Genomic DNA, 15,698 nt, shown 5'->3' on the forward strand with positions numbered 1-15,698 from the left:
TTAATTATGTAAGCATTCTTAAGGTCAATCATTTTAAAAATAGCCTACTGTTGTATGCTTAACATAAATAAATAAATAAATTATTTAGGGCATTATAGTTCAAAAGATATCTTAAAAACTAAACAAAACTAATTTTTGTCTGCTTTTCATGCTCTATTCGAATCCGTCATATACATATTATTAATTTTTGTTTGGTTCGATGAAATGCAGATTAAATGAGATTTTAAAAATTTGCATTTGTTTTGTTTGTTTTTTTTGTTTCAAAAAACAGTCAATAAATATTACTTTTAAAAAAATTGGGGCGCGGCAACTCTGACCTTGTGCACGCTTTCTGCTGTCAAACTACACCTCTATTTGGAAAAAATATCGAATTGGAAAACGACAGCGACGAAAAATAGCTACGAATTATAAGTAAAATATTCTTAGAAAATAGAGAAAATAAATATATACAAAAAAAAAATGTACGAGTTAAAAACACTATTGCCGGAATATGATATACAATTACCTACTTGCATGTACCCAATGAAGGTGCTCAACTCCTCGGCGAAAGCGGCTGTAAAAGCTGACGCAAGCAACGTAAGCGAAAATAAAATTTAATGAAGTTGAAAATATAAGTTAATTTGAAAATATATCAAAAAATAATACATCATATTAAAGGGGTTTTGTAATGGCAATGTTAATTATAACGCCACGTCCGCTGTCTCCATCGATGTGCCGAAGAAAAATGTGTGCGTGCTTGATTTGGACAATTTAAGTGCAAAAATCCAGAATTTACTCAAGGTTAATTTTCAAAATTAATGTATGTTTTTTTATAATTCACTTATGTATGAATTTTATTTTTGTTTAAGTAATACGATTTTTAGTTATTAGTTCTAACGCCTTTTGCATAAAATATCTGGGTGTTAATGCTAGCAGCCATAACAGCTGTGTGGCTTCGTATGGTATATGACTACCACTACCAACCAGTGTAACGGATTTGAAGCCCCTTGTGGACTAAAACCCAAAATGATCTAAACAATTTTTTCCTAAAGTGGCGCCTTTCGGTAGGTAAACTTCCGGGTGTATTTCTGCCATTCGGAGTCGGCACAAAACTGCAGATCCCTGCATTTGTGGGAAAACTTCAAAATGCTTTCCATAAATTGGAAGAGGAGCTCGGCCAAGCACCTAATAAAGGATATACGCGTCAAATATATATACTCTGAGGGTCAAAAGACCACATTTTGATAAGTTTTGACTATTTATTTATTTATTTTGCAATTTCATCTTTTTTATAAAAATATGGTTCATACTACAACAAAAACCATATAAAGCAAAACATAAAACTTGTAAAAATTCGGCAAATTTTCATTAAAATTTCAAAATTTTTAGAAAATTTTCAGTTATACAATTTCATAGATCATTGAATTTTGGTATAATTAAGTGCAAGTTTAAAGTGGTTAAAAAATTCCGTTGATTTTTGACATTTTTTTCTGCTGACGGTGTTGGGTGTTTCCTTCCCTACAAAAATACAGGGTGCGCCATATAGGGTTTGCTTTTTGAACCACCTATATTTTTGAGAATGGTAACACAAATGACATGCCAAATGTGTTCATAATTTACTTAAAGGTTTGACATTTACGAAATGGGACGCTATACGCTTGAACAAAATTGGGAAATATTGAAAACCTATTTCCAAAGTGGTGAGTCTTCTTCCTCTCTTTTGATTTTCACATCGGTGGCTACGCCAATAAACAAAATTGTCGGATTTGGGGCTCAGAAAATCCACACGTTACTGTAGAGAAGCAAATGCATCCACAACGAGTCACTGTTTGGTGCGGTTTTTGGTCTGCCGGTATCATCGGGCCATTTTTTTTCGAAAATGAGCGAGGAGCCGCGGTTACAGTAAATGGCGAGCGTTACCGTGACATGCTCAACGAGTTGTTTCCAAAAATTGAAGAAGATGACATGGACGACATTTGGTTTCAACAGGACGGTGCAACTTGTCACACTGCCAAAGTTACACTCGAACTTTTGGCTACCGTTTTTGAAAATCGAATAATCGGCCGAAATTCCGATATCAATTGGCCGCCTCGGAGCTGTGATTCATAAATGGCAATGTTCAATCTTCAAAATAAAAAAAAGTTTGAAAAAATATTGATTCGTTTTTTTTTTTTATAGCCGATTCAAAAAGTAAATTTCACATTACCCACCCTGTATGTGGAGTAGGAGTTAAATGAGGAAAATGCAGAAGACCGCGAGCAAAAAAAAATTCTTAAAAATCAGTGTGATTTTTTATCTACTTGGAACTTGCATTACTTATTATACATAGTTCGAAACTTTGCCTTTATATGGTTTTTGTGGTAGCATTAACTATATTTTTATAAAAAAGTAATTGAAATTGCAAAATAAATAAATAAAAATGTGGTGTGCACTTTCTTTTGACGTAACTGTATATGTGTATGTTAACTTGTACTAACATAATTAAGCCACTTTATCTTTTTATAATATTCTTTAATTTTTTTTTTATAAATGTTCCAAACTTAATACAACATTTGCAAAAATGTCACAGAAAATTGAAGTCAAAAGTCTTCTGGACATGTTATATGGGAGAAAATTCTGATCATCGTATACAAAAAAGGATTCTCAGCACACCAATATTTTGTAAAGTTTTGATTATATTTCTTTTTTATGGAATGTTCGTTATTTTTCTTATAAAAATATAACTCATTGTCTAACAAAACCCATGTAAATCTAATATTTAAACTTTATACAACAATAGAAAAATTCCACAAACCAATTTTTATAAATTATTCTCCGACGGTGTTGCGCATATTCTTCATATATCGACTGCAGAACATTTTTTAATATGGAGAAACTGAGCAAGAAAAAAAATGTCGCAGAGTGTATAATGCTTGCTAGCTACTAAAACTAATATTTGTTTCATTCAACTGGCGTAGAGTTCATTTGCTATAAGAAAAACTTATATAATTATGTTAAAGTACTTTCTTTTCTTTTATAATCTTTATTATTTTATTTATAAATTTCAATTATTATATTGTAAAGTAGGCGGACGTGGCATTGCATTTTGCACATCGTGTGACTACCTCCACTAGACTCGATTCCACTTCGGCTAAACTTCTCTGGGTATTTAATAAAAATCTCACAAAAATATCTGCTATTCAAAATTTGATCATCAATTTTAGGATCAAGATGCTAACGACATTTTAAGCGATGGTCCAGATTATTATTATTACTTCAGTTATTGCATTAATAGACCGTTCTTTGATGGACTTTTTAATATATTTTCAATCATTATTCACTAAGGTGCTTGTAAAATGGTCTAATCATTGGTGCTTACATCCGAGCTCCTTCAATTTGTTGTATGCCTTGCTGTTATTCCATAAATGGAGAGGCACACAGTTTTAAGCCGCCTCTGAACGGCAGATCATTTTTTTTATGAGAATTTTTTTCATGGCAGAAATACGCTCGGAGTTTTTCCATTGCCTGTCGAGGAGCGACTGCCCATAAAAATGGATTTTTTCGCTGCCCTATTCTAAGCTGCAATTAGCGGTGCCGTAGCCATAACATAGCCGCAACATTACAGTCTTTGTCGAGTAGTCATGCCGTAACTATAAACAGCTGATATTGGAGTAGAATTAATGACAACATTTGCATTCTGTCAAAAAAACACGGGTAATTTTCCACTAAGTCAATTAATTTTTCGGAGTTCATTTCTAATATTCAAATTTTTATTGCAAATATCCAAACAAATGAAAGTATTTCACAGTTGCTTATGGTTATAGGGAAAAATCAAGAATCTAGAAGAATATACAGCTACGGTTATGATTACGGCGTTATGGTGTGGCACCTACAATCGTTTACGGTGATGTTCATATGCTTGATCACAACAACTGATTTCCATGGTTACGGTACGGCACCACGAATTGTAGCTTTGGTCTCACGCAGGCTTCGTCTAATTGCATTCTTATTACTTTGCATGAATTATATGAGGTTAGGTTGAATTACATATAAAACAAAAATCCACCAAATTGCAAAATGTCTGTAAAAATACTAATTTTACCAAAATGTTGTATTTATTACAGTCCTCAAATGACGTCGCCACAGTTTCTGCCCGCCAAGCGAAAGTTCTAAAGCAACTTCAGGAACTCAAACAACAAATGGCCAATATACGTACAACTCTTGGTCTTTGCCAAAAAGGAGCAGAGTCTACAGTGCAGCCAATTTTGCAAAATGCAGGCTTGCGAGAGGTATTTATTTAAAAGACTTATTTTTAAGCTGCCTATATTGTAAAATTTCTATTTATTAGGAACCACTGCACGATATTGTTATTAATGGACATCCCATGTTCATACCCTATGCTTTATTAGCGCTCAAGAATGCTTGGAAAGATCTCTTTACTATTGATGTGAAAACGTTTAAGCATTCTACGATACCAGATATTGGTGAAGAAGCAACCGAATTCGAAAAAAAACTAGCTCAAGTGAAAATTGATCCATCAAAGCCGAAAGTGAACGTCTCACTCATTTGGAAAAATTGTAATAAAAACACGATTATTGTAATTATGACTACATTAAAACTTGAACAAAAATATTCTCTTTTAAGGTGAACACACTGAAATGATAAGCTCTCCCACCATGTACGTGCCCATTTACGGCGAAGTGAATATTATTCGGTATTTGGGTCGTGTCGGTCCAATTGCTTATCGTTATGAAAACTCGCCTAACTGCAATGAAATCGATGCTGTACTCGACATCTGCTATCAGCTATTGCGCTGTAATACGAGTAGGAGTCGCGCTTCAATGCTGCGTGCGCTTGATCTGCGGCTGGGCAAACAAAAATATTTTGGTGGTGACGAAATATCAATCGCAGACATCGGCGTCCATAGTTCACTAAAACGCTTGCCTGTAATAAAATCTGCTGACCTTACGTCGGCCTTGACTGGGTGGCGGAAACGTGTGCAACTTATTACACAATTGTAAAGTAATTTTGATGTTTGATCACACTATGTTATTTTCGTAATTACATTTAAATAACTTAAAAAAATGTTTTGGTAAAAAAGTTGACTTTATTGCAAATTAAAAATGCGCATTGTATGCATATTCCAATTATTTTACTTAAGTCTATGACATAGCTTGACCCATACTGGCTGCTACTCAATAATGTAAGTTACATTTATTTGTAATTGCAAAGATCTGATCTTTGATATTTGCACTTAATTTTATCCATTATGCAGATGAAATTTTCAATTTCACCCACATTTCGGGACTTTGTTTTTAACTGGAAGCAAAATGTCCAAAAACATAAAAGCCAAAAGCGTTAGATTAAAACATTCATAATTCTTACTCTCAGTCTGTTATTATTGTCACTTAATTTAAGCATATTTCTTTACTTTTATAGTTAGTATTAGCAGAAAATAATGCAACTGCTAGCACTTAGGTGAAGACTCGATACTACGGCGTTTGTTGTGGCCGCTTCAACTTCTCTAAAGTCTGTCTAAATTGGTTAATCTATATATATCTGCATCGACATAATTTGAAGGTAGTGAAAGTTGTGCGAGGATAGGAGGAGTTTGTGTTGTGGGTTCCTACTACGAATGCTGGTTATAAGTTAAGTACTACGCTATCCAGAACGAGTGACGGAAGTCCGATTGGTCTACATCGGATCTTAAACCGAAACAGGGCGGAGCAGCATTCGATTTTTTTTTCTGGAAGCAGATCAAAGTGTTATTGTCTGATTAGCGGAATAGCGTTTTGCCATCCCAAAGTTAACCAAAGTAAACAGCGGCAACATTACTATCATTATTCAACAGCGCTTGGAAGAGGAACACCCGAGCCACTTTGATGTTTTTGGACCCGCTAAAAGACTATAGACTTGTATTGGCGCTTAGCGTTAAAATATAAGGTATCATATTGTCGATTTGCACCTGCCCTATTAAGCTAGAGAAAAACAGTTCCTCAATAATTTCCGATTCTAAGGCAGCCAATGGTAATAGCGTGATAATTAGCGTACTAAAACGTTCCTCCGCTTGATCCTCGTTACTTAACTGACATGCGATATGCTTCCGTAAGCTGGATAACACATACAACTGTACGCGCCGCACAAAGTCTCGAACATTGCGTTCTCGATTTCTCAGCAGCATGTGCGGATTGAAGGAAATAGCGAGACGTAGAAAAGCAAATTCCATGTCATCCAACTCCAACGCCAGCGTATCGTGAATGTAGGAATGCAGGCGTGCTATATGCTCACTCAGCTTTCGTATCTTTTGTGGTTCGATCTTGTCAACTTCTGCCAGTTGACGCACATTCGCCACTAGCGTGGTTATAATGGTGTTCACTGATAAACTCCGCACCTGCGCCAGCGCTATCGCAAGCAAACCGGGCCAGCTGGCTCGCAGCAACTTGATTTGTGTACGCCCGTCCAATTGATCGAAAACAGCTATTTTGCGCATCCAATAGACGCTAAGGAAAATAATGCGTGAGCCCGTTTCGCAAATGTAGTGAAGATTGAGATAGGCCGAGACCAAACTGGGAGCTTGAAGGTTGAAAGTGGCTTGGGCACTCGACAAGATTTCATTATCGAACACGCATTCGTTTATGACGAATTCCTTTGCATTGCCAACACCAAGTAGCGTTTCAGTCATATCAACTTCATCCTCTGCGCCACTGTCTGTAAGGTACATAAAATTCTGGTTAAATAAGGAAGGGTTTTATACAAACGTAAGCTACATATGGATGAACAGTGCAACAAGAAATTCTGGGATATGATAGGTTCGAATAAAAAGGTAACTCATAAACGATCTCTTATTTTTCTAATGGGCGCTAATTTAGAATGCGGATTACAAAACTAATCAAGCATAATTAACGAATATTTTAAAATACACACCTTCGCCCATGTCTTCGTCTTCTATTTCATTTTTAATGATAGGCGAGCCACCCGTGAGCCCACTTATGCTGCCACCACCCGTTGCTAAGGACAAGCGGTCCAGTTGATTCTGTATAGGAATCAGCAATTGTAATGCTTTCTCTATGACTCGCCTGTCCAAAGATGTCTGTATATGTCCGACTGCTGTGGCAGGACTGTGCATAGGGTCTATGTTCAGATTTAAATTTTGGGTGTTGTTATTGTTGGCATTGGTGGTTAGGTTTTGGAGGCATGTGGTGCTGCTATTGTCCAAGGATTCATCGTCATCCTCCTCGTCATCTCCGACCTTTGGTAATTCCGGAGAGTAGTAAAAGGTTTGTGGTGGTTGAGTTTGTATAGAAAGTTGTTTCTCTTGTTGGAAATTCTTTGCATTTTGTATTACTAAAAAACAAATTGATTTATGAATAATCTATGATCCTTAATAGCGAAAAAAAATTACATTACTTTGTCTCATTTCGGCAAATGTTAGGTGAAAGGGTAAAGGTGGCACGGCTACATCAGAATTGTTTGCAATCGCTAAAAACGGCATTATTTACTTTCCAATAACTAACTAAAGATTTTATTAAATCAAAAAACTTTACCTTGCCTCATTTCGGGTAGCGTCATGTTATAGGAGAATAGAGATGATGGTTTTGAAGTTGAAGGTGACTCCGAGTTGTTGGCAGCTACGCCGCTGGTACTCAAGTTGTGACTGAAGAGCATAGCTCCGCCGCCGGTAGCAGTATTGTTGGTGTTCAAAGCGGCTGCAGCAGCGGCAGCATTGGCAACTGTTGAAGTGGAGGATCCTGAAGAAGAGCTGCCTGCAAACTCTTTCTTATCAACAATCGGTTTCCGCTCATGTTGAACAGCTAAGCACATTGAAGAAATTTTAAAAACATATTCAATATTGGTCTTCAAGAATAGTAACAATGGATATGACAATGAGTGTGATTAAGCCAACTGTTGACGCAGTTCATCATAACCACATAGAAAACTACCAACAAAATAAACAAAGTCGGGCGATCCTATTGTTTACAAAGTTTTAAAATTTACGTTGTGATATTTATGTTAAAAATATTTAAACTTTAACCTTGCCGAGACAAAAATGATGTGTAAATTAATTTTAGAACAAAAATACTAACTAATCTGACTCAAATGTAATTGTGGCACGAGTTCTGGCTACCCTACAACTATATATTGGGTTGGTGCCTTCGTCCTAATTAAATATTTTAAGTTTATACAAAAATGTTCTTTTTTTTAATTTGGCCTAATTCAACAAAACAATTTCGTTTCCATAGAATATATACAAAATTTCTATGTTTAAAGATGTGAATACTGTTGTAGATACATAGTTCAATTTACAAAAGATTTGTTGCGTATCCTAATGGGTATACTCCTGGCAAAAAGCTATTTGGGAATACAAATGAGTTGTCGAAATAAATGAAAAGTATGTACAATCACTTCGCATTCCGCTGGCTAAACACTTTTGTAGACGGCAAAATTGACAACGATTACGATGATGTTTGGTAACTTCACAATTCATAGAGCCCCGACATTGATATCCCAATTGTTTGCGTATGGAACGTTTGAAGAAGCCCTTGCAACCTTCACATGAAATGGCTCCATAGTGACGACCTAGGGATAATGTTTTTTATTTATTAATTTGGTGACAATGTAGAACACATATATATATATATTTTTTTTTTCTATTTACTCTCTATGTTATCATACCTGATGCGCGATCTCCACACACCAGACACGTTTCAATGCTCATATTGGCCGCAGTCGTATTCGTTACACCGCCACTACCATTACCGCTTCCAGCAGCGTGATGCACAATTGTTACTGCTGCCTTGTTATCTACGAATGCGGTGGGAAGCAAAATCGTAAACAATGATATAAAACATGGAAAACATGCGCTTACCTTCGGTTTTGAAACCACTTGCGCCCATATCAGACGACTGCATATGTTCTTAGTTGAACGAATTTAGTTCTACGTTCTATTTTATGACTTGAAGTCAAAGTTTTCTATTAATATGCATAGCTTCACGATACTCCAGTATGTACCTACACCTGATTATTTCTACTGGTTTATTTGTGTTCCCTTATGCTACTTTCTGCTACATTGAGGTTCTTGGGAGGTCGCTCAACTTCGGTTCACTCGAGGTCATTACAATTTGCACAAATTCATTTAAAGCGAATATAAAAAGATTGCTTTTATTAAATATATTTCTAATTACGACTGAAATAACGTGTTGGATCACAAATTTTCAAAATTATATTTAGATATTGAATATTATGCTTCAGAGCACTTAAAATCACAATTCCTAAACCTCTTTTTGCTTTCTGCTTTTGCACTTGCCGTCGACTAGCAGGGTTGCATTGGAAATTGACACAAAAATATTCTGATTTGTATTGCCAGGTGCGTTTTATATTAAAATAAAAAGAGTTAATTTAGAAACAAGTGTTATTTGTTGGAAACTGTTTAGACAAATCTCCTCTTGATTATTTTCTAGTATTTGGGCGGCAGTGAAGGCGGCTAAAATTTAGTATAATGTATATCGCTTTGGAAAAAATGGTAAAAAGGGGGTGATAGAGGGGTGTATCCCCATCTTAAAACTGAAAACAGAACCTGCCGGAGGCTTATAGTTTTTAAGTAATTTAATGTTAAAGTTGTATAATTTAGCGAAAAGTTGGTGTTGCCATACACCTGAAATGAAAACGAAGTTCGCACGCAGGGATGTTCAGTGGCAGGTTCATTGTAAAATTGCAGTATTTTTTGCTGTAATTTAAAGTTGAGAAATAATTTGAAAATAAAAACATACAACTCATTTAAACTTAAAAACAATGATATTAAGCGTATCACAAAAAATAATAAAGTAATTAAAATTAAATTTAATTAATTAACACAGTATTTTTGCGTGGAACACCTTATCGCGTAGGCGGCCTTCGGCCGCGCTTCAAAAAAATAACCCTCATCAGTCCAACTCCGGCTACGCAATCCACAGTATTTTTGCGTAGAACTCCTTTTCGCGTGGGCGGCCTTCGGCCGCGCTTCAAAAAAATAACCCTCATCAGTCCAACTCCGGCTACGCAATCCACAGTATTTTTGCGAGGAACTCCTTTTCGCGTGGGCGGCCTTCGGCCGCGCTTCAAAAAAATAACCCTCATCAGTCCAACTCCGGCTACGAAATGCACAGTATTTTTGCGTAAAACTCCTTTCCGTGTTAAAACCATTGAACCCAAAATTAAAACGTCATATGCGTGTATGTAGTAAGCAGGCACAATAACCCCCATTGCCATCATTAACACTAAACTTAAGTACTTAATTTTTGTTTTCATTTGCAGGCATCCGGCAACACCATACTGTTGTAATTCCAATCTTCTTCTTGTTCGCGCTTAAAATTGGAATGTGATTGCATAGGCAAATGAATTTGCATTTAATTTTAATAGATATAATTAGAATATTAGCATAAAAATCGGTACAAACACGCGTGGGAGTGTATATTTGGTGAATTTTAGTGAAATGTTAAAAAATATAGAGTGTAATGTGGCAAATTATAGTGAAGTTCCCGAGGGCATTTTGAATGTAAATAATTAAAAAATTATTATTTCACGAATAATTTAAAGTTATAAAAAGTTTTCCTTAACACCTCACTAACATCTTCACCAAGTTTCATTAAAAAAAAACATTATAGTTTGCCAGAAATTCCAAAATATACATTGTTCTAAATTCCAGCCGTGATGGCAAATGTGGGGAAAATTCCCAACATGTAGGGATTTTTCTCGATAAAGGACAGATTTTTTTAAATTCTGTAAATATAGGGAATTTTCAAAAAGGACAGTAAAAATTTAAAAATAGCGGGAAAAATTAAAAAAGTTCATTTAAAATAAAAAGCCGCAGTAAGATTTCATGCCAGTATTTTTTTCCTTATGGCAGCATACTTTTAAAGCGTTAATACGGCAACATTGCCATTTTTTCTTGCTTAACGCTAACGCGATTTTTTCTTCGCGCGAAAATTGTTAGTTGTCCCGCGTTACCTGATGCTTTTCGCTTTTGAATTAAGTTTGCAATTATTTTAGTTTTAGCTTTTTTTAAATTTAAAATTTATATATTTTACAGAAATGAGCTCCTCCTCTTCGACTGACTCTTCGGAGGAACACCAGGAGAAAAATTCAAGTATCGGAAACAAAAGTTCAATAACAAGTGGCTTGACGACGACAATTTTAGTGGCTGGTTGAAAGTTGTGGCTAACGATCCATTCAAATGCAAATGCGCTGAGTGCGACAAAGTTTTGAACTGCGGCAATTCTGATTTGCAGAAGCACGCCGAAGCAAACCGTACCAAAAAAATATAAAGGCAATAAAAAAGACACCTAAAATAAACATTTTTTGACGTGATAACGTCTTATAATTCGATTTAACAGGCTGCACGCACGAAAAAATGTGTCGTTACCTTGCTTATTTGTCGTTACCTTGCTAAATTGTCGTTACCTTGCTCATTTGTCGTTACCTTGCTCATTGCCGTTACCTAATTATTCGTCATTCGAAAAAAATATTTATTTCAGTTCCTCTACGTATTTCAGCCCATACCTGTCAAGGGAAAATAAAAATGTATTTCTATAAACATCACAAAAAAACCATTATTAACCTTAATCCATTTTGTTGCCGTTCTAACTGGTGGTTCCAAGCAATTCAGCTCCGCTGTAAATTCCTTCCATTTTTTTGTTGCTTGAACTTTGGTGCAAATCCCTTTTGCGAATTGTGGATTCTCTTCCATTAATGCAACTAGCCTTTTATAATTGCTGTTTGGTACTCACGACTTTCGACCTGCATAAAATTAAAAAAATTAGTATATATTTATTATTTGGTTACTATAAAACCATAAATAATCGCAAACAACTTACATTTTAACAAGTTTTCCCACAATACGCTACACAATCGAAAGCAAAATTGCATTCGGGTCTAAATTCGGTATACAACGAAAATTTCGACAGGATTGCACCGCTCATCAGTGTTGCCGAATCAGCTACTTTGTAGCTAGTTTTGGCCACTTTTAAAGGCCGATTGCTACAAAAATTTTAAATCAGCTATTAGCTACTAATTTAGCTATTTTCAAAAATTACAATTAGCTGAAATAAAAGTGAACAATATCGGAGTTGGTTGCATATTTGTTGGTTGCGATACTTTTTTTGAGAGAAATTTTCCAACACTATTTGGCAAAGTGTGTTGCATCGATATCTTTATCGATAGCGATCACTCAAAAAGCTAATATCATTTTGCAAGCGTCAGCAAAGCATCGTTATGCCGAAAGAAATATATAATCAAAAATGCCGAGACGCATGGCTTACAAAGCCAGAATTCAAAGACTGGGTGACCACAGATCCTACTGAAGTGTTCTGTTTTTATTGCAAGTGCACAATAAAGGCCAAACTGTGTCACAAACATGCAACAACAGCAAAACATGTTTCCAATGGTAAGAGTTTTGGGCAGAGAAACAAAATTTCCTTCGAGGTGGACCCAGTACCCAAAACCATTGAGCAGGAGGTTGCGTTGTGCCTTTTTGTTGCAGAGCACACTGCTACTTCACAGGTTGACCATTTGTAACAGTTGTGCGTTCGCAAGTTTTGTGCCAAACCGGAGACAGCTGATCTTAAATTACGACGGACAAAGTGTGTAAATATTATAAAGAACGTTCTAGCGCCACACTTTTGCGAGGATTTGCGCGCGGATATTGACGATGCCAAGTTTAGTTTGATAGTTGATGAATCAACTGACATCGCGATTACAAAATTACTTGGTGAGTAAATTTTCATTTCTATAACTGTTTTATTTATAATTTTAATGTTAATTTTATTTAATGTGGTTATATAGGTGTAGTCATTAATTATTATTCGATAAGTCGTAGTTTGGTGGTGTCCACGTTTTTAAGCATAGTAGAAATCGACAGCGGTGATTCCATTTGCATAAGTGAAGTTTTGCTGAAGGAATTGAATAAATGGAAACTAGATGCAAAAAATGTAATAGGCATAGGAACCGACAATGCCAGTGTGATGGTTGGCTCCCACAAGAGCGTATACGTGGAGCTCAAAAAACATTCACCTGATCTACTACTCATTAAATGCGTTTGCCACTCTGTGCAGTTGGCAGTCAACTATGCGTGCAAGCAGTTTATGCCAGAAGATCTCGAGTATTTCATTTATGAGACCTATAATTGGTTCTCAAAAAGTTCTCATCGACAATCAGCGTATAGACAAATCTACGAGCTAATGAATAATGATAATGTGTTTGTGTTCGGAACTTGTGTCGTCTTGTCTGTTGTGTTGTGTGTATTTTTTGTATACATTTATATACATTATATAATATTTTATTTTTTAAATTTATTCATACATATATATAATACAGACTCCGTTAAAAATTCCACGTGTTTGCGAGACAAGATGGCTCTCTATTGAGACAGCAGTTTCAAGAGTGATCGATCAATGGGAGGAATTAAAATTGCATTTCTCGATTGCAGCAATAGACGAAAAGTGCACAAAAGCTAAAATGCTGCAATCCATGTATAACGAAAGAATCAACTATCTGTATCTGCTATTTTTACGGCCTATACTAAAAGACATGCAAAGAGTCAACCAAAGTTTTCAAAGCAAGAAACCAGATTCCACAAAATTGCTAAAGGATTTGTTAATTGCAATTAAATCACTGAAGCACACTATTATATCGCCGGATGATGACATCAATGTGCTAAATAGTGATTTTGAATCTTACGTTAAGAGAGATCTCTATCTTGGTTACGCATTCGAAAAGGAGTTAAAAACGTTAAGTCTGGACAGAACTGAGGAATCTCAAGTTCGAATCAAATGTACCGATTTTTGTATAGAATTAATACATCAACTGAAGAAAAGGTAAGCTTTTTTAAATTTTATGCAAAATTCGTTTTTTATCGTTTTTTTTCAGAATTCCAGATAATTTTGAAGTGTTAAATAAAATTGACCTATTTTCGGTCGGAAATGTATTGCGAGCCAAGAAAGAAAGTATTATTGAACTTTTAATTTTTTTTAAAGTGGAAGACGTCGACAATTTAAAAAGGCAATATGATAATTTGCAATATAATACCTGGCAAAATGTTGAAAATACGGAGAAGTTCTGGGCCGAAGTTTATAATTATAAAGACTCGACCTTTACCAATCCATATAAGGAGTTAGCTAGCCTCGCTCTAAAAATTTTGTCTCTTCCCTGGTCGAACGCTGAAGTAGAGCGTCTCTTCAGTCAGGTGAACTTAATTAAAACTAAATTAAGAAATAGAATGAACTGCACGGTGCTAAGCTCTATTTTGGCTATAAGGTAAGAAACAACTATTTTAAATATACATATATACATATTAATACGAGATTTGACTTATACATAGATATGGATTACGCCGACAGGGAAAATGTTGTTTCGACTATGATGTTCCGACAAAGTGCCTTAGAAAGGCTAATTATAAAAGCGATGAAGGCGTTGAAAATGGTGTTCATCGATGAAATAATTACAACATTGAATTAAATAAGTTGAATTTTTATTTAAAAAAAATGTTTTCATTTTAGCTACTTTTTTTAGCTACTTTTTATGAACTTTTAGTTTAAAATTTTAAAGTCAGCTACTTTTAGCTATTTTTTGACCTCGCCCTAGCTACTTTTGCTGGAAAAGTTTCGGCAACACCGCCGCTCATAATACCAAATTGACATTCGATTTTCGATCTTCGACAACCAACGAATATCGAAGATCGAATCTAACTCATAATAGGGGCCATAAATTACGAACGAATTTCTAAACACCACTTAGCCGCTACTTAGCAGTGCTTGCCGAAAAGGCAAAGTAGTAAAATACTTGTCAGAACACCGCACTCAGGGCTCTACAGGATGCCTTTTTATGTCTCCAAACATAACCTTCAGCCATCAGCCCAGTAAGAGCTGGGAGCTAAATCGATTGCTAGATAATTAAAGTTTTATGATGAGCTTTGCTACAATTTCCAGTAGGTCGTGAGCTACTCACAATAAATTTCCTTTTAGACTCTCGTTCTGATTGAGAACCAACTAACACAGAAGTAGTCATTGTATATGGATTTTTCAATACTTTATCCAATTAATATACATATCTCTCCTTTTAGTTCAACCACGACGGATTTACCGCGAAATAGGACATCATTCAGCCACATTTCATCAAACTGAAGTGCAAAATGTCTGACGAGATGGTTTTTAGAAAGCTTAACACTTAATCCGATGGCATATGGACAAATCCTAAACGATCTTCAATCGATTCTCGTGCTATGCTGTATAATAATCCCCACCAATTGTAGACGCAGATCTTCAGTTTCATCGGGAGACCCGTACTACACTGGAAAAATTAAGTTCTGGATATTTTATCAAGTTAAACTCCTACCTCCTACCTATCCAAAATCAAGGTGTCGCCGTTAACGATCGCGTGTGTGCGCGACTGCCATTCGGTAGGGTTCAGGTTCGAAGCCAACTGTGAGCATGAGAAACCAACGATGGTTGAGGCAAATCTCAGAGTGTACTTCGGCCAAGAAGATATTTAGTGGCTCACAACTCATTTCATGAGCTTCACTTTAAAATTTTTATTAATGTACATAAATAAATAAGAGGTGAAGGCGGATTACGTACATATTTTTACTTTTTTAGTTATTTACATACAATGATAAAACAAAATTGTTTACCTATGGTTCATTTTCGATCTTCGAAGGCCCATATCTCGATTTCGGAGGTTAACTTCGGGAAACGGAGAAATGGCTTTTCAAC

General features: G+C 35.6%; 3 protein-coding genes across 5 annotated transcripts; 2 read left to right on the forward strand and 1 right to left on the reverse strand.

The window, feature by feature from the left end:
- Nucleotides 1-329: 329 nt before the first annotated feature.
- Nucleotides 330-5,342, forward strand: LOC129241192 (probable aminoacyl tRNA synthase complex-interacting multifunctional protein 2). 2 transcript variants are annotated; one of them, XM_054877405.1, is made up of 5 exons: nucleotides 330-576; nucleotides 658-780; nucleotides 4,083-4,247; nucleotides 4,307-4,535; nucleotides 4,603-5,342. In XM_054877405.1, the coding sequence occupies exons 1-5, from the start codon at nucleotides 460-462 to the stop codon at nucleotides 4,977-4,979; spliced, it is 1,011 nt and encodes a 336-aa protein (XP_054733380.1). In that variant the 5' UTR covers nucleotides 330-459; the 3' UTR covers nucleotides 4,980-5,342. The 2 variants fall into 2 exon arrangements, with proteins under 2 accessions (XP_054733380.1, XP_054733381.1); XM_054877406.1 differs by lacking the exon at nucleotides 658-780 and having other exon boundaries at nucleotides 333-576.
- Nucleotides 5,046-9,257, reverse strand: LOC129241191 (nuclear hormone receptor HR78). Of its 2 annotated transcripts, none has more exons than XM_054877404.1 (7): nucleotides 8,825-9,257; nucleotides 8,632-8,760; nucleotides 8,362-8,535; nucleotides 7,503-7,769; nucleotides 7,366-7,437; nucleotides 6,883-7,302; nucleotides 5,046-6,666 (listed from the first exon to the last, which is right to left on the reverse strand). In XM_054877404.1, the coding sequence occupies exons 1-7, from the start codon at nucleotides 8,865-8,867 to the stop codon at nucleotides 5,864-5,866; spliced, it is 1,908 nt and encodes a 635-aa protein (XP_054733379.1). In that variant the 5' UTR covers nucleotides 8,868-9,257; the 3' UTR covers nucleotides 5,046-5,863. The 2 variants fall into 2 exon arrangements, with proteins under 2 accessions (XP_054733379.1, XP_054733378.1); XM_054877403.1 differs by having other exon boundaries at nucleotides 8,356-8,535.
- Nucleotides 9,258-12,674: 3,417 nt separating this feature from the next.
- LOC129242259 (uncharacterized) lies at nucleotides 12,675-14,423 on the forward strand. The gene is made up of 4 exons (XM_054878817.1): nucleotides 12,675-12,700; nucleotides 13,306-13,805; nucleotides 13,858-14,244; nucleotides 14,309-14,423. The coding sequence occupies exons 2-4, from the start codon at nucleotides 13,447-13,449 to the stop codon at nucleotides 14,421-14,423; spliced, it is 861 nt and encodes a 286-aa protein (XP_054734792.1). The 5' UTR covers nucleotides 12,675-12,700; nucleotides 13,306-13,446.
- Nucleotides 14,424-15,698: the final 1,275 nt, after the last annotated feature.

Source organism: Anastrepha obliqua, chromosome 3, assembly GCF_027943255.1.
Source record: "Anastrepha obliqua isolate idAnaObli1 chromosome 3, idAnaObli1_1.0, whole genome shotgun sequence".
Lineage (NCBI taxonomy): Eukaryota > Metazoa > Arthropoda > Insecta > Diptera > Tephritidae > Anastrepha > Anastrepha obliqua.

Excerpts from the sequence above, each read along its gene's own strand:
- LOC129241192 (XM_054877405.1), top strand. The coding sequence starts at position 460 with ATGTACGAGTTAAAAACACTATTGCCGGAATATGATATACAATTACCT. Across the intron at positions 577-657 it reads TAAAAGCTGACGCAAGCAAC|GGGTTTTGTAATGGCAATGT; the intron begins GTAAGCGAAAAT and ends ATCATATTAAAG. Across the intron at positions 781-4,082 it reads AAATCCAGAATTTACTCAAG|TCCTCAAATGACGTCGCCAC; the intron begins GTTAATTTTCAA and ends TATTTATTACAG.
- LOC129241191 (XM_054877403.1), bottom strand. The coding sequence starts at position 8,867 with ATGCAGTCGTCTGATATGGGCGCAAGTGGTTTCAAAACCGAAG. Across the intron at positions 8,536-8,631 it reads GTGTGGAGATCGCGCATCAG|GTCGTCACTATGGAGCCATT; the intron begins GTATGATAACAT and ends CATTATCCCTAG. Across the intron at positions 7,770-8,355 it reads CAGCGGAATGCGAAGTGATT|CTGTTCAACATGAGCGGAAA; the intron begins GTACATACTTTT and ends CAATGTGCTTAG.
- LOC129242259 (XM_054878817.1), top strand. The coding sequence starts at position 13,447 with ATGCTGCAATCCATGTATAACGAAAGAATCAACTATCTGTATCTGCTA. Across the intron at positions 13,806-13,857 it reads ATACATCAACTGAAGAAAAG|AATTCCAGATAATTTTGAAG; the intron begins GTAAGCTTTTTT and ends GTTTTTTTTCAG. Across the intron at positions 14,245-14,308 it reads AGCTCTATTTTGGCTATAAG|ATATGGATTACGCCGACAGG; the intron begins GTAAGAAACAAC and ends ACTTATACATAG.